Consider the following 26,706-nt stretch of genomic DNA (forward strand, 5'->3'; position numbering starts at 1 on the left):
GAATTGATGAAGGGGGTGGTGTGTGTGTGTGTGTGTGTGTTTACTCCTCAGCTGACCTGACAGAACAGGACATTTCCCAATAAATCTGGCCAACGTAAACAACTCTTTACCTCAAATATATGCCAAAAACAATAAAACTGATAATAATAATAGTAATAACAACAACAATAATAACAAAGCCTATTACACTCTAAAAAGGGACAAAGGGACAAACCCAGCTATTGGGTGGTTTTGACCCAGAGGTTGGGTTGTTTTGAACCCAACTGCTGGGTCAAAACCATGCACCCAATAGCTGGGTTTGTCCCTTTTTAACCCAGCACAGGGTTATACTTAACCCAGCATTTTTTAGAGTGTATCATTATTATAACTTAAAATTCGTGGTATTAATCAAATTATTTTAATAATTATTAAAATGTGTTAATTAAATAGGCCTACTACTACCACTAGGCTACTACTAATAAATCACTACTTTTTTATTTTATATCAACCATCTTTTTTCTTAATCATTTTATTGTTATGAATTTCCCCATCATTCACGTCAAAGACAACTGTTTTTGAGTGAGTCATTTAATCATTTAACCGATTCACTTTTATTTCGAGTCTTTCACGACCAAAACCGAAAAAGTCATTTTCCCTACAAATTAATTCCTACCTTAATTTCGATAATTTTTCCAAGAGCATGGCTTTATTAAAATAAAAAAAAATAAAACTAAATAGTAGCTTAAATACACGATTACACAATAAATGATCGACTTTTCAGTGAACGAAAAAAATGACGGCAGTGAACGAGAACGATTCGTTCACTACTTAAAAGATTTGTTTACAAATGAAAGAGCGCTGTTTGACACGATGGCCCATTTACACCGGTTTGTAGCTGATCTGATCACAATTATATAACCACACTTTAAACATGTGTAAATGAACCCAAGACGCATTGTGACCGGATCGCTCCATTCAGAAGTGAACCGATTCTCACTGAAGGTGTCAAATCAAATCAGCATTCGCATCGACAAGTAGGCCTAGCTCATATGTAAATAGCGTTTTACATTTCAATCTCCATCTCATTACAAATGGAAAACGTGTGAAACGCTAAATATGAGCCATTTACGTAACGTTAAAGGGGTCATATGATGCTTTTTTAAAGATCATTATTTTGTGTATTTGGTGTAACAGAATATGTTGACATGCTTTAATGTTCAAAAAACACATTATTTTTCAAATACTGTACATTATTGTAGGTCCTCTATGCCCCGCCTCTCTCAAAGAAAGGAAAACTTGAAATCGCATCATATGACCCCTTTAAATAAAAACCGAACATATTTAAAATAATCCAAAACAATTAGGCTACTGCATGAAATGTTAGGATCGTTTTAACTCAGTAACAGCATAGTGATTTTAAAAGCTGCGTGCAATTTAGTCATTCATTTATACATTATGAATTAATCATTAGCATAAAATAGGCTAGGCTAGGTGATGTGGAGAAATCATGTTCGTTCGTGGAGGTTGTATTTTGATAAGTTAGCCGCTAGAGGTCAGTGTGTCTCTCTGGTAAAAACTGACAGAATCTCCCGGGACTCAAACCTCCGCAGCAGCAGTTTACACTGGTAAAACAAATACTTTACTATGTCATACTCCGGTTCATGGGTGAATTATTGAACTTTAACAAACCGAATTGCTGAAATACTTTATGTATTGTGACTTATTCCAACTTCTGTTACTTCCTTCAGAAATCAACGCTCAGCGTGTCTTGCTCGTGAACTTTGCTCTCGTGCTTTGTCTCGCCACAGGTTGGTTTCGCTCTCGTTAGATTCATGTCTTCGGTTGAGATGTCTGAAGGCTCGGTTCGGCTGGAGATCTGCGGAGATCAGCCGCTGTTCTACCGACAGACGCTTCCGTCGAGCGGCGCCAGACTCTGCGTCCTGCTGCTGCACGGGATCCGGTTCTCGTCGGAAAACTGGCTGAAGATCGGGACTCTGGAGACTCTAGCTGCCGCGGGTTACCGAGCTGTGGCCGTCGACCTGCCAGGTGTGCTACAGAAGTTATATTAGATGGTAACACTATGGTACTTTAAACATACCATAGTACTGGATAATTATCATTACGTACCATGGTATTTACATCCATCCATCCATAATATTACCATATTATGAACATAACAGAATCTTTTGTATGCCACAAACATACCATGGTAGTTTTTTGGTAATTTAAAAAATGTATCATTCGTTGATATTGTTAATGTGATATCAAATTTAGGTAATAATGTTATAAATATATTTAAACTTTATAAATAATTAAGATATCATTTAATAGCCTTTAATATGGACGCTTTAAAGCGCTGTAAAGCATAAAATGTATTGTCATCATGTCAAAACGGTGGTACTTTATTTTTGTTCATTTTTAAATATGTTTTTATATTATTATTTTATACTGTTAATATCGTTATATACAAAATGTATTACTTTATTGTAATTATATTTAACTATTAGAAACAATTATAACATTTAAGCATTTAATATAAATATTTTTCATATAAATATAAATATTAAAAAACTAATGTTGGGAACTGATTAGACTGAAAACTAGGTGTTTTGAACCCTTAAAATAAAAAAAAACGATGTGCAAGGAATAATAATTTAATAAGTAACATTCATAACAGTCAACAAGAAACTTGTATTACAGTAAACGACGGGCAATTTAGATTTTATGCTGACTAAATTATTTTTCAAAAACAGATGCAATATTAATTTCCATAGATTTTGTGATAATATGCTGCCTGTCAACAGTTTTGACTATATGGTGTAATTTTTTACTTTTTATTATTTAGTTTTATCACTGGGAACTGATTAGACTGAAAACTAGGTGTTTTGAACCCTTAAAATAAAAAAAAATGATGTGCAAGGAATATTCATTTAATAAGTAACATTCATAACAGTCAACAAGAAACTTGTATTACAGTAAACGACGGGCAATTTAGATTTTATGCTGACTAAATTCTCACCATTATTTTTCAAAAACAGATGCAATATTCATTTCCATAGATTTTGTGATAATATGCTGCCTGTCAACAGTTTTGACTATATGGTGTAATTTTTTACTTTTTATTATTTAGTTTTATCACGGTATTTTTTTGTTTTCAAATGACAGATAAATAGAAACTGCAACTAAAAATGAATCATTAAATATATTTTAAGCTTGTCTTATGAATGTAGTACAGTATTATGATGCCACACGTTAAAATTGGGACCAATGACTTCGAATCACATTCACGTGTTTATGTATCTCTAATGAGCATCGAAAACATGTTGATTGCATCAGAAAAATAACCACTACACAATGCACTGAAGTGAAAAATATGAACATTATTTAATAACTGATTCTCTGTAATAAACAATTTGAAAATATTTTACAAGGAGTCACAGAAACAATATTTTACAAATTTGACCTTGTCTTTTTTTGTTGTCTGTACAAAAAAATGGAGCAACATGGACCCAGAGACGAGGCACTGAGCCCCCAACACACAATCCAATAAACGAACGAAAGAAAAACGCTCACCATGATTTCAGAGCTCAACTCATGAGTATTATCTGCAGTACTGTGTTTCTATTTTTTTTTTAATTGTTAATACATTTTAAAACCTCACTCATGTTAAATTTAGTTTCTCCTTTGTACGTTTTTTTTATATATATTTTTTTTGTACACATTAGTCACGGAGCACCAGACTAAAGACTACGTAATCACATACACACGTCTCGCTGATGGAAACGCACCTACAATGATGTTGCTTTGGAGGGGGAGGGGCTAGGGGGGAGGGTCTGAGCTAATGACTCCTCCCAGTGGGCGGGTTATACATCAGGCCCCTCCCCTTGCGCAAGCTGCTTCCTCTTTTAGCTTTTCTTTTTGAATACTATTTTTTTCTCTTTTTTTTTTTTTTTGGCAAAAACAAATTTTTGAGACCACTTAGTTTTAAGACAATTACACACTTTCCCCCCAAAAATAAAAAAGGGGCAAAGTTTTAAACCAACTCACCAGAGTAAAGAACAAGGCATATTTCCACCTTTCGGAGCACTCTTTGCCCTGATATGAAATGAAATAGCAGATTGTTTCCATAATCAGGCAAAGAAAGAGGTACACATTAGCCGTTTAACATGTTTCAACATTAAAGTTGTGAGTTAGATCAGTGGTTCCCAACCCTGGTCCTGGAGGCACCCCAACACTGCACGTTTTGCATTTCTCCTTAATCAAACACACCTGATTCAGGTCATCAGCTGATTAGTAGAAACTCCAAGATCTGAAACTGGTGCGTCAGAGAAAGGAGACATGCAAAATGTGCAGTGTTGGGGTGCCTCCGGGGCCAGGGTTGGGAACCACAGAGTTAGAGGAATTGTTCACCCAGAAATTAAGATTATGTCATCACTTACTCACTCTCATGTCAATGAAAACCATTTGAATGCACACAAATTCAAATTTGAGTTAACTTAAATTCTTCTCAGTGATTTGTAATATAGTGCACAAGACATATGGACAGCCTCTATAATATTTTTATGGAGCATTATGTCTTTTTAGGAGCTCGAAAGCCCCTGGTTGCTATATTTTTATTATGGTTTTGTATGGAAACGCACTTATATTTTGCCTATAATCAGGTTTGGAAAAACCTGAGGCCGAGTAAATGATGAATTTTTTTATTTTTGGGTGAACTATCCCTTAAACTTAGCACAGCATACTGAAGCTTAAACAGTCTTTTTAAACCTTTTTTCCCCCCGTTTAAAGTACCGCATATGACATTGCACTTGTATTTCAGAATTTGTGTTTTTCCCATTTCTAGGACTCAATGGGGTCTAAAATATATATTCATACTGTAGATGGATTCATAAATCCAATCAGGATGTGGGTTATAAACAGGAGTCACATGTGACAGTGTCAGGATGAGGATTGCATTCAAGTTCAAATATTAGTGATATGTACAGTCCACTGAATCAAGCTTAACATATATACCTCATTTTCTCTTTAACCAATTAGTTCTGAAGGTGGATGACAAACAAACTAAGTGACGTAAGAATCATGTCCTCTAGCATCACACATGCATTTTCACCTCTCAAATAAGGTGTGTTTAAAATTCATGACATCCTGACAGACAATAGATCACCCAAACTGAATTCTCATTTACTCACCCTTACGGCATATATGAGTTTCTTTCATTCATAAAACAAATGGAGATGTCCTTTCCAAACATTAGTTTTCATACAGACGAATGAATGTCATACAGGTTTGGAATGACATGAGGGTGAATAAATGATACATTTCGGGTGAACTAACTTAAAACAGACAGAGAGGGAATGATTAACATGTTAAGTGCTGTCTTTTAAAATTGCACAGGCAAATAAAACAGGCTTTAACAGATTTTGCCTCGAGACAGACAGATATGTAACATTCGTTTGACACAGATCAGATCATTCCTTCCACACCAACAACTGACAATACTCTCAAAGTACTTCTCGAAAAATCATCTATTTTCACAGTTATGTCACATAACGGCAAACACAGATTCACTTCCTCAACCATCAGCAAACCTTGAATAAACTCTCACTTTATATAAACTACAACAGTAAAGCCATTCCCATATTTGTGTGAGGAACACTATAACCAAACTGCCTCCGTTGTGAAGCCAGAGATGGACTGAGGTTATGTAGAGCTGTCAGTTCAACCCCAACACCTACTTTGCATTGCACAACATCAGAAAGATCAGGCCCTTTCTAACGGAGCATGCTGCACAACTTCTTGTCCAGGCCCTTGTCATCTCTAGGCTGGACTACTGCAATGCTCTTCTGGCTGGACTCCCATCAAGCACAATCAAACCTCTACAAATGATTCAGAATGCAGCGGCACGACTGGTCTTCAACGAGCCCAAAAGAGCCCATGTTACACCTCTCTTCATCTCCTTGCATTGGCTCCCGGTTGTGGCCCGAATCAAGTTCAAGACATTGATGCTTGCATATAGAACAGCCACAGGCTCAGCACCCGCCTACTTCCACTCACTACTACGAATCTACATCCCCTTCAGAAGTCTGAGATCCGCTAGTGAGCGACGCCTCGTGCTACCACCACAGAGAGGCTCAAAATCACTTTTCAGAACATTCTCGTTCACCACTCCTGGCTGGTGGAACGATCTTCCCACCCCTATCCGGAATGCTGAATCCCTGACAATTTTCAAGCGACAGCTGAAAACTCATCTCTTTCGAAGCTACTTGACTTCATCATAAAAAATTAAAAAAACTCTCTCTTTATTTATTCCTTCTCTTTCTAGCTTGTACTTATTTGAACAATGTCTAAGAACTTGGTATTACAACCACTTCTTGTGTCTGTTTCTGTTCACTTCTTTATGTATCCCCCAATTGTAAGTCGCTTTGGATAAAAGCGTCTGCTAAATGACTAAATGTAAATGTACTTTACTAAAACTCGGTAGCAGCTTAGCAGTAGGATTGAATGCATGAAAAGCTCTTACAAAGACAATCCTAAAACCGATGGGCCGTCCTTAAACCTCTTGCCACTGAACCTTAAAGGAGCATTGAAGGTGATGGCCACTAAAATGCCAAACGTGCAACTGAGAATCAGTCAGTGAGGTTCAGATTTAGCTCCGTTTACTGACAAAATAAAGGTGCTTGTCAAGTTTGTGTACATTGCAGGGATGATGCTGAAGGTTATGGCAAACACTGCGGCTCAAAAATACTCGAAATTAAACAAAAACAAATGAGCATTCCCTTATATCAGTCAGGTGATGATGTTTGGAGGCACGAGCTGTGTCCGGAATAGCATACTAGCATACTAACCATACTATTTCTGCTGTATGCACATTGCACACCAGATGTGTAGAATACTTGAAAAGCAACTACATTTATCAAAATGCGCATTACATCACATGGAATACCGAATACAGTATCCCACAATGCAATGCACTCAACTTGACCTGCCATTTCCAGTGTGATGAATGACCGGAAGCAATATCAACTGTGACTATTTCACTCTTGACTTGATTATTGGCTAATCATGGTAAATATTGTATTCCATTTATTGTAATGCTTATTTTGACAAATATAGTTAGTCATCCAAGCAATCATGTGACCAGGACAAATCATAAAAATGTTCATTAGTGAACATTAATGCATTTTTTTTTAAATGGCATGAAGAATATAGTATGTAGTATGATAGTATTCTATGTCAAACACAACCTGTGAGTTTTAAGGCCCACAAAAGACTTTTACTGCACTAAACTGTTAGTGGAGCTCTATGATCAATGCTGTCCAATATAATAGTGCATCAAGGCACAGCTAAAAGAAGGTTGATGCAGGGCCCAAAACAAGGATTTTTGCTTAGGTTTCATAGCATTATTAACATTTCAACATAAGATATAATGTCATGACAGATAATGAGGCCTGAAACACATACTCTATACAAGTATGCAAGCAGACGCAAATGCTTCAATTGCATCGGCACATTATTTAACATTTAATCCAGCCTACATATCTAGAAATGTTTGCATTGAGTATGTTTTGGGCCCTACGTACATATGAAAAATAAAACATTTCTCCTCTACATGAATGACCATATTGACTAGGATCATGGTTGCTATTACTATTCACAGACAAATCCATCAGTGCAAATGATGGCGCAAACAAACAGCATGTGTTGTGAAGTGATCAGATGCAATATGTGGTTAACATTCTGAGATTGTGAAAAACTGTACAGCACAGAAATACAAAGAATGCAAACAGATATCATCGCTAAAAAACACCCAAACTGCATTTCAATCCATCAAAAATCTCTTCATTAGCACATCTCATCTTATTTAAAGGAACAGTTCACCTAAATGTTTTCCATTCAATAACAGTGACCATGTCTGTCACGCTCCAAAAAAAAAAAAGAGAAATAGAAGTAGTCCATATGATTTATGTGCAATATTCCAAGTCTTCTGAAGCCACACAATAGCTTTCGGTCTGATTATAACACTAAGCTATCGTTTGACTTTAGACAACTTCATGCTGACTGCTTTTATGATAATTTTTTTTTTGGAGCTGGAAATCACGGTCACTATCCTGATTCTTAAAAAAATTCTCATTGGTGAAATAATAACAGCAAACAGGTTTGGAACGGCATGAGGGTGAATAAATCAAACAAAATTGCCATTTTTGGGTGAACTAGTCGTTTAAAAATGAACATGTTATTACATATTAGCTGCAAATATTATATTACTGAGGCATTAATATAGTTTACCTTGTGATACAAAGAATAAACACAAATAAAATGCCTAACCTAATCGGATCAGGGTTGTGATATAAATATAAATAATAAATATATGAAGCCCTTGTGACTGATGAAGGAATGGTGCGATACCTCTTCAATTTCACTACTTTCTTTTTCTGTGGTTTTCTTACCTCCTAATTTGGCTAGAAAAGTTAGACCACACAACAAGTCTCGTTTTGGCAAGAAGTAGATATAGTGCATAAATAAACAAAAGATAATTGAATAAATATCATCTATCGTCTTCCCTTTCTCATTAAATACCCTAATATATGGAGGTATGTTTTTAATACTCACATGTTGTTATTGATACTTTTTTGAGAATCACTTAAAGTTCTGTTCTTATTTGGTTATTTTCTTATTACCGGAAGCTAGATGGCGTTAGAATGTCCCGTAGCCTCGCGACACGGGTTACAGGATGAAGATGAGGATGATGAGGATGACCTTTCCCTTTAGAGGCGGAGTCAAACAAAACCCAACCCCCTTACAGCCGCAAAGGCAGGAGGCAACAGTCCATGTCATTTTCAACCATTTCTTCAATGGTCCAAGATGGCCGTCGGTTTCCACATCGCTAGCTTCCTGTTTTCACAAAGACACTTTTAGCTCCTTCCACAAATGCTCTTGATTGGCAGGAGACGACAAAGTTCTGCAACGGTCACTAAGCAACAACCTGTGAAGCTAAGTGGATGAAGCAGCACGACTGGGCTTCCGTATAAGGGCAAGAGGAAGTCCCATTATATTACCTATGACTAGAGCAACGGGGAGATAAAGGAGAAAAGCGGAATTAAGGAGGGAGAGGAGGACAGGAGGATGGAGTTAAACAGAGGGGTGGGCCAGAACACACAGGAGGAGGAGCTGGAGGAGGAGTAAAGTGAGGAGGGAGGGGCGGAACGAGTGACCCCGCCCACAGTCTGATGTGTTCTCCTGGAAGAGAAATAGAGAAATGGGTCTCCATTAATGCACTTACAAGTCTTCTGGTGGCTTTAAATGCAGGATTGTGAAACTCATATTTTAGTTTAGGCACGTATTCTAATTCTAATTGATTTGCTACTTAAACAGTCTAGGTTATACATTACTGATGTTAATCATGTGGGCGGGGTTTACAGAGCTCATCATGCCATCCATAGACATTCAACTGTAAATATTCCAGAAAGATTTATTTGAATAAACAAGTGGAAATGTGCATGTGTACTCACTAAAACACTGTAGTCGAAACAGCTCGTGGTTCCTTTTCTATACCGGGCTGTGGCTATTGTCTCGCATGTATTAATTTCCTTGTCTGAGAAACGGAGGGTGTTAAGGAATTTTTTTTTTTAGCAAATTTACACAACCGTTTAAAAATTTGGAGTTGGTAAGATTTTTTTTTTTTGGAAGGAAATTAATATGTTTATTCATCAAAACAATCGAGAAAAATAGAATATATCACAGTTTGCAAAGTTTTTTTTAACATTGATAATAATCAGAAATGTTTTTGAGCAGCAAATGAGCATATTAGAATGATTTCTGAAGGATCATGTGACACTGAAGACTGGAGTAATGATGCTGAAAATTCAGCTTTGCATCACAGGAATAAATTACATAGTAAAATATATTATTCAGAAAACATACATTAGTATATATTTAAGTAGCAATAATATTTCAAAATATTTTTTTTGATCAGATAAATGCAACCAACCCCAAACTTTTGAACAGCAGCGTACATTGCATTAAAATTTCAGAAATTAAAACCAATGCATGAAATGCACATTTATGGGTAAGGATACATTCTGTTTCCACCTGAGACAGTTTCTCTATTTCACAGGAGTCGCAGGACAGTTTTTCAGCCACCACAAACAGCAGGTTGGTGTTGTTTATTCTCCTAGCATGAATTAACCTGTAAAACAGACACATTATTATTAAAAACAGCCTGTAGTCTGTATATATCTGATGTATACTGCCTGCATGACTGCTGTGTGTCTGACCTGGAGCAGTTGTCACAGTCCTGCAGTATGTTGTAGGAGCTGCTGATGTTACTGAAGTAAAACTGTGTCTGTACCGTCACACAGCTGGTCGCTCTAGACTCCATTCCTTCAGCATCCACCTCATCTACATTAACACATGTTAGACTAGTCTTCTTATTGATCCACTTAAACAATGACCTTTTCAAATCAATGTAAACGTCACACACCTGTCATGAACCAACTCTGATAGGCGAATCCATACAGCATCTGCTGCAGCAGTGACCTATAGAGTACAACACACACACACACACACGCACGCACACACACACACACACACACACACTTCTGGTTTACTATCCTTGTGGTGACTCTCCATAGGCGTAATGGTTTTTATACTGTACAAACCGTATATTCTATTGCCCTACACCTAAACCTACCCCTCACAGAAAACTTTCTGCATTTTTACATTCTCAAAAAAACTCATTCTGTATGATTTATAAGCTTGTTTCCCCATGGGGACCTCAATTTAGGACACACACAGATTCCTGAGTGTGAGCCTATGATGTTTGCACATGTTTACAAGCTGCTACATCACTGAGATCAGACATTATAATTGACTGTAAGACAGAAACTCACCAGGCAGCGGCTGACGTCCACCAGGCAACATTTAACACATCAGCAATAGTAGGCTGAGAGGAAACACATGACATTTGATCATGCCACAGTTCATCATCCATCCAAATACTCACCTACCCTATGCACACTCTTTATCCATCTATTCATCTATCCATTTATTCAATTTTCATTTTTAACAGATTGCTTAAAATCTATACCAGCCCTTTCAATTATATTTCATTTGGATTGATTGAGGTGTCTGGTTAAGATTTGAATCAGATTATTAGGATGCATGTTAACGTAGGCATTGACTTATCCCGTCCATTCACGCTCGTACCACAAACACTCCTCGCGGGGCGGCCCCTGTGTTGCTGCTGGGCACTGGGTCACACAACGACTGATAGTCGTAAGACTGCTTGCGTTTGTAGAAGGAGTTGTTATAGAGGGCGTAAAACAGGGTGGCATCGACCTCGCCAAAGAACATCCCGATCTACAGATTGAAGAGGAAGAGCACAGAGTGAAAAACAGAAGCAAACACAGTCTGTTTTCACTTCACTTTCCTGTTGAACGTCCTGACCTTATTCAAGTAGTCTTTCTGATTGGACATGACGAGGAAGCCGCCGTCATCTATCAGATAACAAAGCAAGTCCTGCGAAGAAAGACGGACAGCTTCAAGTGATCGCATTACTGCTGCCATCATTAATCAGTCATTTGAATAGAAAATCACTAGATCAATCGGCTACACTTAATGGACAAACTCTGAAAAGAAGGATGTGAATGTATGGATGTGAGCTTTAGATCTCTGTATTAAGTGCATTACGAGTCTCTTACATCACCGTTGGCTTCACAGTCCATTTCACAGCCACTGGTTGGTCCACACTGTCAGACAGAAACAACAGTATTTAGAGCAGCATGTGCTTGTGTATAGCCATAGATGTGTGTGTGCGTGCATTTTACCGTTTGAGAGCTCTGTCGGTTGCTGTTGGTGTGGTTGCTCGCCAGGATCTTGAATTTGTCAGTCCAAGCCTCAAGGTCAAGCTTCACACCCACAACTAAGAGAATATAAGACGGAAACAGAATGAAAAGAGAAACCCTAAAACCTGTGGTCTTCACCATTTTCCACTCACCTTACAATTAAAATGCTTTTGCAACTGTTCCTTTTACATGAACAATATATTGTACTTTTTTTATTTAAATCATTATTAGTTAGTTCACAATTTTACGTGCCCTGCCACCATTTTTACATGCCCTGCCAAAGCATTTCTGATTTGTCTGATTCTCAACTTAATCTGTGTTATCATCTATATAAGTTAAAGTGCCCATATTATGCCATTTCGAATATTGCCTTTCATGCAGTGTGTAATGTAACTATATGAATGTAAACGATCTGCAAAGTTGAAAAGCCGAAAGTGCATGATAAATAAAGTTATTGTCTCCAAAAATAATCTGAACAGCCTGAACGAGTCGTTAGTAATTCGAATCCCACTTCTGTGACGGCTACACGTCACGGGGTAACACATTTGCATAATGCCCACCTATGTTCTACATTGGCCGGCCGATGGCCGTGAACAACTTGACCCTGCCCACAAACACGTCATTTGACTGACGACTGCTTCTCTAATCCCGGGCTTCTCTAAACACTTGATCCTAAAAGATGAATCAGTATACAGTTTTTTTGGACCAGCTGGCTCCACTGAATCACAACCTGTAAGTATGATAAATAATAGATCGTTCAAAATCAAGCATTCAAAATATGGAACTATGGCAATGCGTTTCCGACACGCGCTGTACGCGGTAGACCAATCATAACAGACTGGGCCATCTGACCAATCAGAGCAGAGTAGGCTCACGGAAAGAAGGGGTTTAGAGAGACTGAATCTTTGAACTGCTTCAGACAAATTGAGAATTGCTGGAAAACGACGTGATATTAAATGCATATTCTGAGTAAACCTTATGTAAACCTATTGTAGGAGACTCCCAAAACAATATTAGGAACCTTAAAAATGGCATTATAGGGGCACTTTAACTTTGGTGACATATTTACATCGACATAATTCACCAGAGTTGACTTTTCAACAATGTTCAGAGCAGAATATGTCATTCTTCTAAAGCCAGAGTCATAAAGCAGCACTTATCTCTTCTAATCCACATGTCAGGTAATCCTGACGTAACAGGATGATCATGAGCTCAGTGAAGAAGTCATATCACTGTCGATTTGTCAAAAATGGCAAAATGTCTCAGGATTTATTGTACTGAGAAAGATCAAGTATTCAAACACAGCTATTGACTGTCTATTAGTTATGATGAATTTCTTAATTAAGCTATTGATTCATCATCTCAAATCCCACATTTGATCTTGCCTTTGTTTGCACACATAAGCTGTGCTATTTATCTGATTCAAAAGGCCTCCATGTGGACCCGTGCAGAGGCAGCCGTCTGCCTGTCCCTGAGTCACATACAGTGTGCGTGAAGTTGTATTTACCTGCAGGTTTGAGGTTTCTGATTCCTATGGTAATGTCCACTGCAGTGCTAACCAGAATACCGATGGTGTCGTTCTCTGGATTCAGTATGTCGTCATTGGCTAGACAACATAAAACAAAAAAAGCAGTTAAATTATAAAAGTAATGATATATTAAAAATTATACTGTAATTGCTATTAAAAATTCTGACTGGATGAACTGAGTTTGAAGACATAGTAAATTAAAGTTGAGTTGTGTATTCTGCTTATTAATTATATTCTGCTTATGTGTGTCTATGTGGGTGTGTGTGTGTATATACAGTATATATATATATATATATAAATAATAGATCGTTCAAAATCAAGCATTCAAAATATGGAACTATGGCAATGCGTTTCCGACACGCGCTGTACGCGGTAGACCAATCATAACAGACTGGGCCATCTGACCAATCAGAGCAGAGTAGGCTCACGGAAAGAAGGGGTTTAGAGAGACTGAATCTTTGAACTGCTTCAGACAAATTGAGAATTGCTGGAAAACGACGTGATATTAAATGCATATTCTGAGTAAACCTTATGTAAACCTATTGTAGGAGACTCCCAAAACAATATTAGGAACCTTAAAAATGGCATTATAGGGGCACTTTAACTTTGGTGACATATTTACATCGACATAATTCACCAGAGTTGACTTTTCAACAATGTTCAGAGCAGAATATGTCATTCTTCTAAAGCCAGAGTCATAAAGCAGCACTTATCTCTTCTAATCCACATGTCAGGTAATCCTGACGTAACAGGATGATCATGAGCTCAGTGAAGAAGTCATATCACTGTCGATTTGTCAAAAATGGCAAAATGTCTCAGGATTTATTGTACTGAGAAAGATCAAGTATTCAAACACAGCTATTGACTGTCTATTAGTTATGATGAATTTCTTAATTAAGCTATTGATTCATCATCTCAAATCCCACATTTGATCTTGCCTTTGTTTGCACACATAAGCTGTGCTATTTATCTGATTCAAAAGGCCTCCATGTGGACCCGTGCAGAGGCAGCCGTCTGCCTGTCCCTGAGTCACATACAGTGTGCGTGAAGTTGTATTTACCTGCAGGTTTGAGGTTTCTGATTCCTATGGTAATGTCCACTGCAGTGCTAACCAGAATACCGATGGTGTCGTTCTCTGGATTCAGTATGTCGTCATTGGCTAGACAACATAAAACAAAAAAAGCAGTTAAATTATAAAAGTAATGATATATTAAAAATTATACTGTAATTGCTATTAAAAATTCTGACTGGATGAACTGAGTTTGAAGACATAGTAAATTAAAGTTGAGTTGTGTATTCTGCTTATTAATTATATTCTGCTTATGTGTGTCTATGTGGGTGTGTGTGTGTATATACAGTATATATATATATATATATATATCAGAATATAATTAATAATATATAAATGTGTATTACATTTATAAATATATATAAACAAATAATCATAATTATTTTTATTATTATTACATTAAAAATATAATTAATCAATTATATTTAAAATATAGCATATATTTGTTAATATACAAATATATATATAATATAAATTAAATTTGAACTATTTTTACTTTAAAGACAGTAAATTAATATATATATATTTTCATTAACAAATAATCAATTATAATTATTATTAAATTTAAAAAGAATAATTTCAATATAATTTAGAATATAGTATAATACAGTATATTATATATACAATATTATAAATTATATTGAATTATAATTATTATTTATACAAATAAGTTTTTACATTTAATATTTTTTCTTCATATTAAATATACTATTTTAATTACACTTTGCATTGTGAAAACACTGTCTCAAGAGACTATTATATGAGGGTAAAGAGTGTACAGTCATCTGATGTGTGTTTCTCACTCACCGGTGCGGTAGGGGGCTCTGAAGATGTAGCCCTTGTTGTCCAGACTGCGACGGTAATAACTAGCATTAAACGGCTCTGGATTTTCCTCCCAGGTCTCAGAGGCCCTGATGTACGCACACACACACACACACACACACACACACACACACACACACACACACACACACACGAGCACACACACACACACACACTCGCACACACACACACACACTCTCACACACACACACACACGCGCACACACACACACACACACACTTTACCTTAGCAGCTATTTAAAACAACACAGTGACAAATACAGAAAAAAAAACCAGACTCACCTATTAGGGAAAACTCGAGTGACGCCTCCATCTGTGGCTGCAAAGACTGTTATAAAGCCGTACCTAGAGCATCAGAACACACATATTCACTCACATTTATCACTAGCTCTAATGCAGAATATTTTGTGCTTGAGATTTTTAGGTTGATGCCTAATAAAGGTGTCAGTCTACTAATGAATTGGAGGAATTTCAGTGGTTCTTCCTGAATATGAACGTACGTGTTGAGGTCCTTGTTCTTCCAGACTTTATCTACCAGCTCCTTAATGATGCCCGTGTCCAAGATCAGATTATGCAGCAAGAAATTGTCGCCTGTGTGGAAAAATGAGGATGACATTATGATATATGAGCTGATATCTTCATACAAGATGGTTTTGAGTTCAAGAATTGTCAAAGAGAGATTCAGAATGTGAATTATGGTCAGTGTTATTGTTATCTAAAACTGAAAATAATAAAAAAATATATATTTGTAAATGAAATAAAGTCAAAATAAGTATTTGAATATAAAATGTAAATATTACACGAAAAAGCTTAAACTTAAATAACTTTTCTAAATTAGGAAGTTAGAAATGTTGCCTTGGCAACTAAATTAAATAAGCTGAAGTACTAAAATGACTAAAATTATAATGAAACAAAAATGAACAAAAAAACAAACTAAAAGTAATACAAATGACAAAAGCACATAAGAAAATTACTAAAACTTAAAAAAAAAATTATAATAAATTTACTCAATATTAATAAATAGTATAAAAGTATACAAATAATACTAATATAACACTGATTATTGGGGGTAGATACTTTAAGGTGGTCTCAGCTGGTCTTACAGCTCAGTGTTCGAGTTAAAACCGGCCAACAGACCTGTTTAGACCAGCAAGGCTGGTTTAAGATGTTCTTTTTAACAGGAACATATGATGTTCGGATAATGCTCAACCGAAAATTACGGCCAGAAAGTTCTTTAAAAGGGCGTTATGTTATTAAATAATTCAGACACGATCTGTGAGCCTCACATTGTTTGGAGTCCGGCGTGACCTTCTCCATCAGAGCGATGAAGTTGAGCAGGAACTCTGTGTTGTTGTTGGACAGCTCCAGGTCTTTGCAGTATTCCCTGAGGAAAACACACATCATTCCACACTGGAAAACTCTCTCTGATAAAGATTAACATCATAAACAGTTATATTATAGACTGCAGACCCTTAACAGACAGTGAGAATTTTTCACATTTATGTATACATCTTAAACGCATAAAACACTACAATTACATACATAAAACATAACCGCACTGCAAAAAAAAATTATTCTTAACCAGTATCTTTGTCATGTTTCCAGTAAAAATATCTAAACATCCTTGAAACAAGACAAATACAAAAAAGTATTTTAGAACATTTTGCAAAAAAAAGTTTCTCTACTTCAAAATTTCATGTTTAATTCAATATGTTAGTAATTATTAGTAACATTTCCTACCAATTTCTAAGTGAAAATTGTTTCAAAGTAAATCCTACACCATTTTTTTTCACTTAATTCAACTTCAAGGCTTATTCGCTGAAAACAAGTCATAATTATTGCACTTTTTCTTTTCAGGGGTGTTTAGACATTTTTACTGGAAAACATTACAAAGCTACTGACTAAGAACATGATTTTTGGAGTGTATATGCTTTAAAAACACAGAGAGAAAGATGATCATTCATAGACGCATGCACGTGAACTTCTCTAGATCCATGCAAACCAAAGTCAACCTTCCCCTTGATACTGCTGCCGTATGTAAGGAAGTGAGAACGCCATGCACACACAGACACAGAGGAGCCGCGTGAGAGCTGCAGTGATGAGATGTGGAGAAGACATGAGGAGAATCTACTGAACATCAGAAGATACTGATCCATGACAGCAGACGACAATGATTCAAACACACAGTTTACTGCTCAGAGGTCGCGCTTTCATAGCATGGCTTTCAGATACGCTTCAAGTACGAACTCTATCTTTGTTTTTCTTTAAATTGTTTAAGAAATATATAATGTTGATGTACAGTTAGAGTACAGAGCTATAAAACTGAGCATAGCATAGAGGAACATTTGAGTTCATTCTAAAATTACAGTAATTGTAGACGTTGGAAAATCTAATCGCAATTTGAGACATTGTTGAGATCTCTTCTGAAACTAAAGGAGACATATGTAAGATTAATGATGTCTTTTTCTCAGGTTAAAAATATAAAAAGCAGGAGTTTTCCAGGCCCAAAACAAGTTATGCTTCATTAGCAGCTGTAATTACCACATAAAATATTATCAACTTGTTGCTCAAGTTTGTAAAAACAAACAAAAATCACATTTATAATAATATACGAACAATGGAAGTTTATCGTGCAAAGACATTGCAATGCATTATAGGTTTTGCTACCATTGTAATTTACAACTACACTGTAAAAATTATTTTTCAAAATTGTAAATAAAAGCATGCTTCACTATTTCTACCTCAAATTTTAACGTTACTTGCCTTTTTTTATTATTTGTAAAATTTACTAGCAGTTGTTTCTACTTTAATTTTTTGTCAGTGTACTCATTTAACACGGTATTTAAAAGTATTTAATACAGCGCATTCTCCATCTGCAGAAACGGCATTAAACATAACTAAGAAATAATAAATAAAATGAGTTTTAAGAAAGACCCTTCTGAATGTCTGGTGCCATAAAGTTCCACTGTAAGTGAAATATTGTACACATAACTATTGCTTGTTTGTATAAACCGAGCAAAACTATTTTCTGTGGAAAAAAGTTTGACACTTTTAAAAACAAAGGTTCCAAAAGATTTTTTTTTTGGCCGCAAAAATGTTTTTTAATCCACACTACTCTAGTCCATCAACTCACAAAAGAGTGAAAAGCTGCATTTTTGCAAGAAGTTTTTTTTTTTACTTCAAACTGTTGTTTCCGACTAAAATACCACAATCCATATTTCATAATAAAAACACTTCCTCCAGTGAACAAGTCGTCTCGTGTGAATCAGGAGAGAAACATGCATGGATCAAACACTATTTGCAAGCCAAAACCGTCCAAAACAGATCTAAACAAATATGTCAGTGGATTTTGATGTGAGAGGACAACAGGAGATGGACATTTTCACTGGAGGAAGCATTATTATGGATTATGGACTCGTATTTTGGCCAGAAGCAACGGTTTAAAGTTAAAACGACTTTATAATGGATTCGTTTTTTATTTTATTTCTCAAGACATTAATTGATGAACTGGAGTGGTGTGGATTATTGTGATGTTTTTATCAGCTGTTTGGACTCTCATACTGACGGCACCCATTCACTGCAGAGGATCCACTGGTGAGCAAGTGATGTAATGCTACATTTCTCCAAATCTGTTCCCATGAAAAAACAAACTCATCTACATCTTGGATGGCCCGAGGGTGAGTACAGCAAATGTTCATTTTTGGGTGAACTATTCCTTTAAAAGAACCATTTTTGGTTTCCCAAAGAACCTTTCAGTAAACATTCTAAAAAAGAACCATTTTTTTTCTTAGTATGAAGAACATTTTAAACATCCAAAGAACCCTTTTTTCCACTATAAAGAACTTTTTGGTGCATAGAAAGATTCCGTGGATGTTTCTTCATGGAACCATCAATGCCAATAAAGAACCTTTATTTTTAAGAGTGTACTTGATGAACCCAGAACAGTAAAAGCCTCCATTTGCTCTTAATGCTGTCTAGGAGATACAACTGAGATCTTATTAGGATTTCCTACGGGTGATGAAACACAATAAATAAACACATTGACTTGGGTTAAAATGGAAAGACACGTTACGCACAGCACACACACAGAGACTACAGTGACTACGGTATGTTGAAAAGGAAGTTAGAGATGGACATATGCACGAAAACAGGAACGTGGCTTCAAGAAGTCACACAAAGCTACCTGGGGGCAATGAACACATGTCCCTCTGACTCAAAAGTGTTTGGCAGGAGAGACTCAAAATCTGCAACAGAAACGGGCAAGATTATCCAGGGGAAGCCGAGGACGGAGAACACAGGGAGGCTTCTGAGAAACAAATGAACATCAGCTGCTCTTCATAAGGTGCAGGAACGCAGTGGGGGCGTTACCATAGCAACACTGAGGAATCATGGGGGTATACCAGCGTTAGCCACAATGGTGCCTTCAATGGAGTCGCACTGGCCGAAATAATGGCGTAATTTGGAAAGCAGACACTTTTAGCTTGATTCAAATTTCATCCGAATTTCATTCTTTTGCAAGTCGGAGAACTGGCTCGACCCTCGGGATACACACTGAGACGAAGCAAGTTCTCCGATGCCTTTCCCACGAACAGCGTGGAGTGCCGCTTTCGTTTTCAACAGGCATCAACATGGCCAACCGTTTAGCTGGGAGTGGGTGAGGCAGGGGTCCTGATGGAGGTGATCGCCCCTCGGACTGGCACCGCGGAGCCACTCCAGAGACTCAATCGGAGAAAGTGCCCAGCATTGTGGAGGGGAAGAGAGAGGGCAACCCAATTTAATCTACTGCACATTATCCTGATGTTATTCCAGCATTCACCTTCATCACACTGTCCTGCATCATACCTGTTGAATGAGATGCAATACTTGTTGCTTAATTTCAGGGTGCTGATTCCAAAAATAGTGTTTTGCTACATCTGCGGGTGTTTTACTAAACCCAAACAGTGACAGAAAATTACAGATTTTGTGGAAAAGCTTTTTGTAAAGTTTGTTTGACAAATTGTATTTGAACACTTTTTCAAGTTGTAAGTTTAATGATACATTTTGAAAACTTCTTTTTGTCATTAAAACCAAAACATTTGATATATATATATATATATATATATATAGAGAGAGAGAGAGAGAGAGAGAGAATTCTTCTTTTTCATATTTTCTAAAAAAAAATAAAAACCTGTCCATGATGGAAAGTTTTTATTGGTATTTTTGAACTCAGCATCATCAAATTAGGTAATAATAGGCCTTTTTGGTAATCAGCAGATTTTTTTTCAAGATGCAGGGCTGTTATTGTTATATTTTATGTCTTGATATTTCACAAATTGTGATGTAAAGCAAGCATTCAAGTAGCAATTAATCTGTATATACAGAATATATATGTATCCAATAAAACCCACAGCCACTGTTGTGCCCAGGTAGTTTTTCCCTCCACAATGTCTTGCACTTCCAGGTCAGGATATGTGAAGACATAGCAGAGCGTCTGTGGTGGCAGTCTGGGGGGTGATAGACGTACAGAGGGGTCAAGCTGATGAGAACAAGGGGTGTAAGAGGAGGACGACAAACAAACCAGGCGCTACCAAGCGCTCTGTCACCAAAACAACAAGACAGGACCTAAAGTAGCCCATCTAGCAAATTCATCTGTAGCCTATTCCTGCCCATTCCATAACAAGAACTAGTGATTATATGAATAGTAAGAGACAACCTAAGGGAATAAACTGGCTGGCTAAACTAAAGGCAACAATACATGCACATACACATCTTTAAGTCTTTAAGTATTAGCCTGTATGGCAAACATTTCTGCTTAATCTTCAAGATTTAAAGGAAGAGTTTGGACAAAAATAAAAATTCAAGATCATTTATTCACCCTCTAACCTATGTGGTGCACAACAGGAGATGTTTTGGAGGATGTTCAAGCTGCTCTTTTCTCAGTGAAAGTATAAATTGATCAGGGGCACTGTTACTGTTAACTAAAACTAGTAGCCACATTTAAATCCAGCTTAAAAACTGTTTAGCTGTGCATTTACTGAATTACTACTGATTGCACTGTATCATCTAATGTTTTTTAAAATAAATAAATAAATAAAATAAAACGATAAAAAATGAAAACAAATATTAAGATGAAAAACAATTAACTGAAGTTTTAACTGAAGTACTAAAATGACTAAATCAAGAATTAATAAAAATGACAAAAGCACATAAAACTATAAAAAAATTTAATAAAACATAAATATTAGATGAAAAACAATTAACTGAAATATGTTTTAACTGAAGTACTAAAATTACTAAAAGTAAATTAAAGCTGAATATAAATGAATAAAAATGGCAAAAGCATATTAACAAAGTGACTAAAACTTAAACTAAAATGAAAACGAACACTGAAAATATAAAAATAAAAACTAATTCAAAATATTAAGAAATACTATAATAGTATATAAATAATACTAAAGTAACACTGATCAGGCAATATCAGACTTTTAAAAAGTACCATCATAGAGGTCCATGTGACTTTTGACTTATATTTCAAGTTTTTTTTAGTTTTTTTCCCTCCATATGATGCGTTCTGTGGGTAATAAATACAATTTTAAATAACTGTTTATTAAAAATCTTTAAAATATTGGGTGAATGATGATTTTGGTTGGTTCTTCGCGCAAAGATTTTAGAAGACTTGGATTATAGCACACAATATTAGACTTTTATAATACTTTATGGTGCTTTTAAATCTTTTTGGAGATCGACAGGCACTATATATTGTTGTTGAATGAAATAAAGCAGCATGAAAATTCTGCAAAAGTTATTTTGTGTTTAATGGAAAAAAGTCAGTCAAATGATTTTGGAACAAAATGAGGGAGAGTAAATGATGAGTTTTCATTTTTGGGCAAAAATTTCAGAACAAACAGACAATGATATGCTACACTCAAAGTGCAATCATAACCTCTCAATAACGACCACAATAAGCTCGTATACCTGTACTTCCGTAATACTAACTTGTACTACCGAAAGGCTAAAGTTTACTTTAGGGATGCTTTCAAAATAAATACTACATCTGTATGACTAGAGTAGAGTAGAACGTCTACTAGCCGTGACAAATAACAACTGACAATTTCTACAGCAAATGCACCAATTTGAGGATTTAACACTGTCACTGAGGAAGAAAGAGGAGAGGAGGAGGAGACAGATGGAGGAGAATATTCCCAAACATAATGGACACAGGGATCAGAAATACGTTTGACACGGAGAGAAAAATCATATTTTATTCTTCAGGAGATGCCAGGGAGAGACCTTAAACATTTGTCCGAGCCGAGAGAGAAAGAGAGAGAGAGAGCTTGAAAAGGAGAAAAGAGAAAGATGTGGGTGTAGGCCGCAGCAAGAGGGTGAGTGGGTGAGTGAGAGACTGAGGAAGAGGAGGAGAGAGAGGAAGAGGAGGGTCTTGAAGGCAAGGCGGGCAGGAGGAACAGAGGAGGCAAGCAGGCTGGAACGAGGTGGGCGTCAGCGGGGAGTTCAGGACAAGGGTACGAGGAAGGAAGTAGAGTAACAAAGGTAGTGGACCAATATGGTGTATACTTGCCCTTGAAGACTGATCCGTCTGAGGAGGAGAGAGCAGAAAAGAAACAGGGGGGGCGGGGAAGGGGAGGGGGGGGGGGGGTCACAGACAATATTTTATTCAATGACTGTTTGAATAAAAATATTGTTTTTCTCAAAAGAAGGAAAATCAAGTCAGTCAAAACAGTAATGAACAACTGAGAACAGGAAACCAAAATGAATGACATGTCGCAAAGAATATATGCAACAAGTAGACGGAGGCAGTGAATGAACTCCACGAGGACGGAGACGAGGAGAGAACATCTGAGGACACGGGAGCAGAATTGGAACTAATGAACCTTCACTGCATGACGAAACATGGAGAAAAATAATGTGTCACAAACCGAGAATCATATATGCGCTTTGGAAAGATAGAAAGAAAGAAAAAAAGAAAAACAAAATTTTAAAGCTAAGAGGAATGAAAGCATAAACCAAAGGAAACAAAAAATAAAATGAATGAAAGAATGAACTACAGACTTAATGAAGGAATAAATAAATAAACAATAGAAAAATACACAAAAACAAACTAAATGTCAAACAAACAAAAAGGAACAAAACAACTGAAATAACAAACAAAATGCACAAAAGAATAAACTAAATATACCTGTATAAAAAACAACAACATCTAAAACCAAACAAAAGAATGAATATAACAAGTGAAAGAACTAAAATTAGACTAAAGAACAAATTACAGAACGAAAGAGAGGGAGAACTGAAAGAGATATAAATGAATCAAATGAAAAAGATCAAACAAAACACACTGAAGAATAAACAAAAGCTGAAACAAACAAATAAGAGAGAATGAAAGATGAACAAAAACTAAACCAAGGAGGAATGAAATCAATAAAATTTAAATGAAAAAAAAAAAGAATAAAAGAATGAACAGGTGAAAAATACACAAAAACAGACAAAGAAAAAGAATGAAAGAACAAACTAGGGATCAAACGAACAAGCAAAAAAGAACAAAAATGCAAGCAAAAGGGATGGATGAAAGATCGAATGAGCAACATCAAATGAAAACAGAAAAAAATCAACTCAACAAGATCAAACAAAAGAACTAAAGAATGAATAAAACAGAAATAAAGAACAAATTAACTAAATGAAACAGAACAAACTAAATATAAAACAAACAAGAGAGACTGACTAAAATCAACAAATGCAACTAAATACAACATATATATAAATATAAATAAAAGCAATCAATAAACAAGGAAAAAGAAGGAAAGAAAGGAAAACCAAAGGCGTTCCATCTCCCGTGCGGGACAATGACCCGTCAGGGGGCATTGTGGGATACTTTTTTCTTATTTATTGACTGATTCCAAAGCTGCCGGCAAACAATACAGCACAGTGAGCATCCACACGAATCAAAGCAAATAATAAACACGACTGAACACATAAAGCACACAGTGAAAAGCAAAAGCATGCCTCTTTTCACATCTCGCTAACGAAAACAAAAACACAAAACCTGTCCAGACAAAAGATGCTTCAGAATCGTCATTGTGAGAGAGAAGACGAGAGCATTTTTTAAAAATGTTTCGGCAAAAGGAAAAATAATAGCACATGGTCACCATTATTTTCAACTCAGTAAACACAGTAAAACCACAGCTTTCACCTCTCTGGTTTTTAGTGAGGGTTTTTTCTTTGCATCCGTGCAGGGAAAGAAAAATCACCTCAGTACAGAACAGCATGAGGACAGGAGGGAAGAGGGAAGAGGTGGGGTGGGGTTTCACAGAAGAACACGTCCACTCTCACTTTCCCAGCGCTGAAACGCGATGCCGCTCGCTGGGAATCCACGCTCGGACCCGACGCTGCTGTGATGTCAGAGAAAGGGGAGGGGCTTCCGTTGATTGGACGAGAGGGGCGGGAGGGGGAACAGGAAGTCTCTTTGGGAAGAAAGAAAGGTAAGCAGGCTTCGCGTTAGCCTGCCCCTGGTACTTACACTGGACCTGGAGGATCTGGTCGCTCAGGTTGGCCTTGATGTGGTTTTCACTGTAGGACGGCAGAACTAATCCAAGACTGCAAGGAAAGAAAGGAAGAATTTCAATATCTTTTGCATATGACCACATCTGGTGCTTTCTAGGATACAAACTAGCAACCAGTTACACTTTTTAAAGCAAGTGCATGATATGTGACAAGTTTAAAGCATGAAATGTAACATGTTTAAAAAAAAATAAAAAATCGAAGGGTCTGCACTTAAGAATTTTTTTTTCCAGTACAAATATCTAAACATTATTAAATCAGCATACAATTACTGGAGAAGCAACATGACTTAAGATATTAAGCCTTGTTTTCTGAAAAAAATTAAGTGAGTTTATACTTAAAACAAGAAAAAGGGAAGGGAATACAAGATAATTTTTTTCTTGTTTTAAGTTAGAAAACATTATATAACTTTGCTTCTTAAGTAAATGTATCTTGATTTAAGAATGTTTAGATATTTGGAAAACAAGACAAAAATACTGAGTAAGAAAAAAATATTATATTCAGATATATATTCAAATACTGTTGTGCTGACGTTCCCTTTCAGTCAGTCACGTTCTACGTTACGTCAGTCGTGACTGACGAATTGGGATCCGTATGGAAAACGCCACTATTGCTGACCCCCTCCAGTGCCCTGCGGAAGCCGGCAAGTCCCCCCACACCAGCTGGGGCAGAAGATAGGACAGCGGCTAGGCAGAGGTGTCCGCACTGCTGTTCCGTACATTGGATAACACTGGGAAAGCGTACCCAGTTGGGAACGCTACGGAAGCCACATCCTGCGCATAGGAGGTATCATGTGGAATTACACATATGGACTGCTACATATGGAAGTCCCTGCGGTAGACTCAACCCGCCTGGGGTGACGTGACTAAGCAGCAGAGATGGCAGTGAACGACTGCCAGGGAAAGACACGGGCTTACCGTGAGGGGAGCCGTACCGTGGAAGAACACACATGTGGGATCACCCGAAGGGGGAATCACTACAAACGGGCACCTAGCCCAGCACAAGGGTCCGTAGAGGGGAATGGCGCAGCAAGCGTGATCGACACGAGCGGGTCTGGTGTTACTGCCTACCTGAGGCGAGTACACGAGAGGACACAGGCTCTACACGGAGATTATAGAATCTCGCAAACGTGTTAGGCGTCGCCCAGTCGGCAGCTCTACAGATGTCTGCTATCGAGGCACCCTGCACCAATGCCCAAGAAGATGCCACTCCTCTCGTAGAGTGAGCTCTCACTCCGAGGGGGCATGGTAAATGTTGGGCCTGGTATGCCAAGACTATAGCCTCCACTAACCAGTGGGCAAGTCTTTGTTTGGAGACAGCCTTTCCCTTCTGCTGACCTCCAAAGCAGACAAAGAGCTGGTCTGAGGCCTTGAAGCTCTGCGTATGGTCCACGTAAATGCGCAGAGCGCGAACGGGACAGAGCAGAGCGATGGCTGGGTCTGCCTCCTCCCGGGGCAGCGCTTGCAAGTTCACCACCTGATCCCTGAAAGGCGTGGTGGGAACTTTGGGCACATATCCGGGCCGGGGTCTCAGGACAACGTGAGAGTTACCCGTCCCGAATTCTAGGCACGATGCTTGTCGTGTAGCAGCGATTTGACGTGGCACAGAGCCAGCCATACTGCTCACAAGGCAATTGATATGCCACTGCAGTCGGGGCCCCAGCCGCAGCCCCGCAGCTGCATTCCCATTGCACATGGCACCCCAGCCCCTGGCAGAGGCATCTGTTGACACAACAACATGCCAGGATACTTGCCCAAGGGACACCCTGTCCAAAGAAATGCAAGATCTGCCCACGGGCTGAAGGTCTGACGGCAGAACGGGGTGACAGAAACCCGGTAAGTGCCGTGCCATGCCCATCTCGGGACCCGGTCGTGAAGCCAACGCTGAAGCAGTCTC

The 26,706-nt window shown here is 37.4% G+C and overlaps 1 protein-coding gene across 1 annotated transcript in view; it reads right to left on the minus strand.

Annotated features, from left to right (window-relative positions):
• Positions 1-6,387: 6,387 nt before the first annotated feature.
• The window catches only part of LOC107587574 (voltage-dependent calcium channel subunit alpha-2/delta-2-like), a 230,694-nt gene continuing 210,375 nt past the window's right edge, over positions 6,388-26,706 (minus strand). The window contains exons 21-38 of the mRNA XM_016275397.1: positions 24,770-24,846; positions 22,817-22,834; positions 19,445-19,505; positions 16,548-16,645; positions 15,762-15,852; positions 15,544-15,606; positions 15,227-15,330; positions 14,411-14,509; positions 11,805-11,899; positions 11,679-11,726; positions 11,425-11,496; positions 11,185-11,337; positions 10,869-10,921; positions 10,460-10,515; positions 10,254-10,377; positions 10,056-10,165; positions 9,489-9,571; positions 6,388-9,216 (exon numbers count right to left, since the gene is read on the minus strand). Coding sequence (XP_016130883.1) covers positions 9,109-9,216; positions 9,489-9,571; positions 10,056-10,165; positions 10,254-10,377; positions 10,460-10,515; positions 10,869-10,921; positions 11,185-11,337; positions 11,425-11,496; positions 11,679-11,726; positions 11,805-11,899; positions 14,411-14,509; positions 15,227-15,330; positions 15,544-15,606; positions 15,762-15,852; positions 16,548-16,645; positions 19,445-19,505; positions 22,817-22,834; positions 24,770-24,846 — 1,513 coding nt within the window. The 3' untranslated portion in view covers positions 6,388-9,108. The remainder of the gene's footprint in view (positions 9,217-9,488; positions 9,572-10,055; positions 10,166-10,253; positions 10,378-10,459; positions 10,516-10,868; positions 10,922-11,184; positions 11,338-11,424; positions 11,497-11,678; positions 11,727-11,804; positions 11,900-14,410; positions 14,510-15,226; positions 15,331-15,543; positions 15,607-15,761; positions 15,853-16,547; positions 16,646-19,444; positions 19,506-22,816; positions 22,835-24,769; positions 24,847-26,706) is intronic.

The sequence above is a fragment of the Sinocyclocheilus grahami genome, unplaced genomic scaffold (assembly GCF_001515645.1).
Source record: "Sinocyclocheilus grahami isolate Dianchi unplaced genomic scaffold, SAMN03320097.WGS_v1.1 scaffold94.1, whole genome shotgun sequence".
Classification (NCBI taxonomy): Eukaryota; Metazoa; Chordata; class Actinopteri; order Cypriniformes; family Cyprinidae; genus Sinocyclocheilus; species Sinocyclocheilus grahami.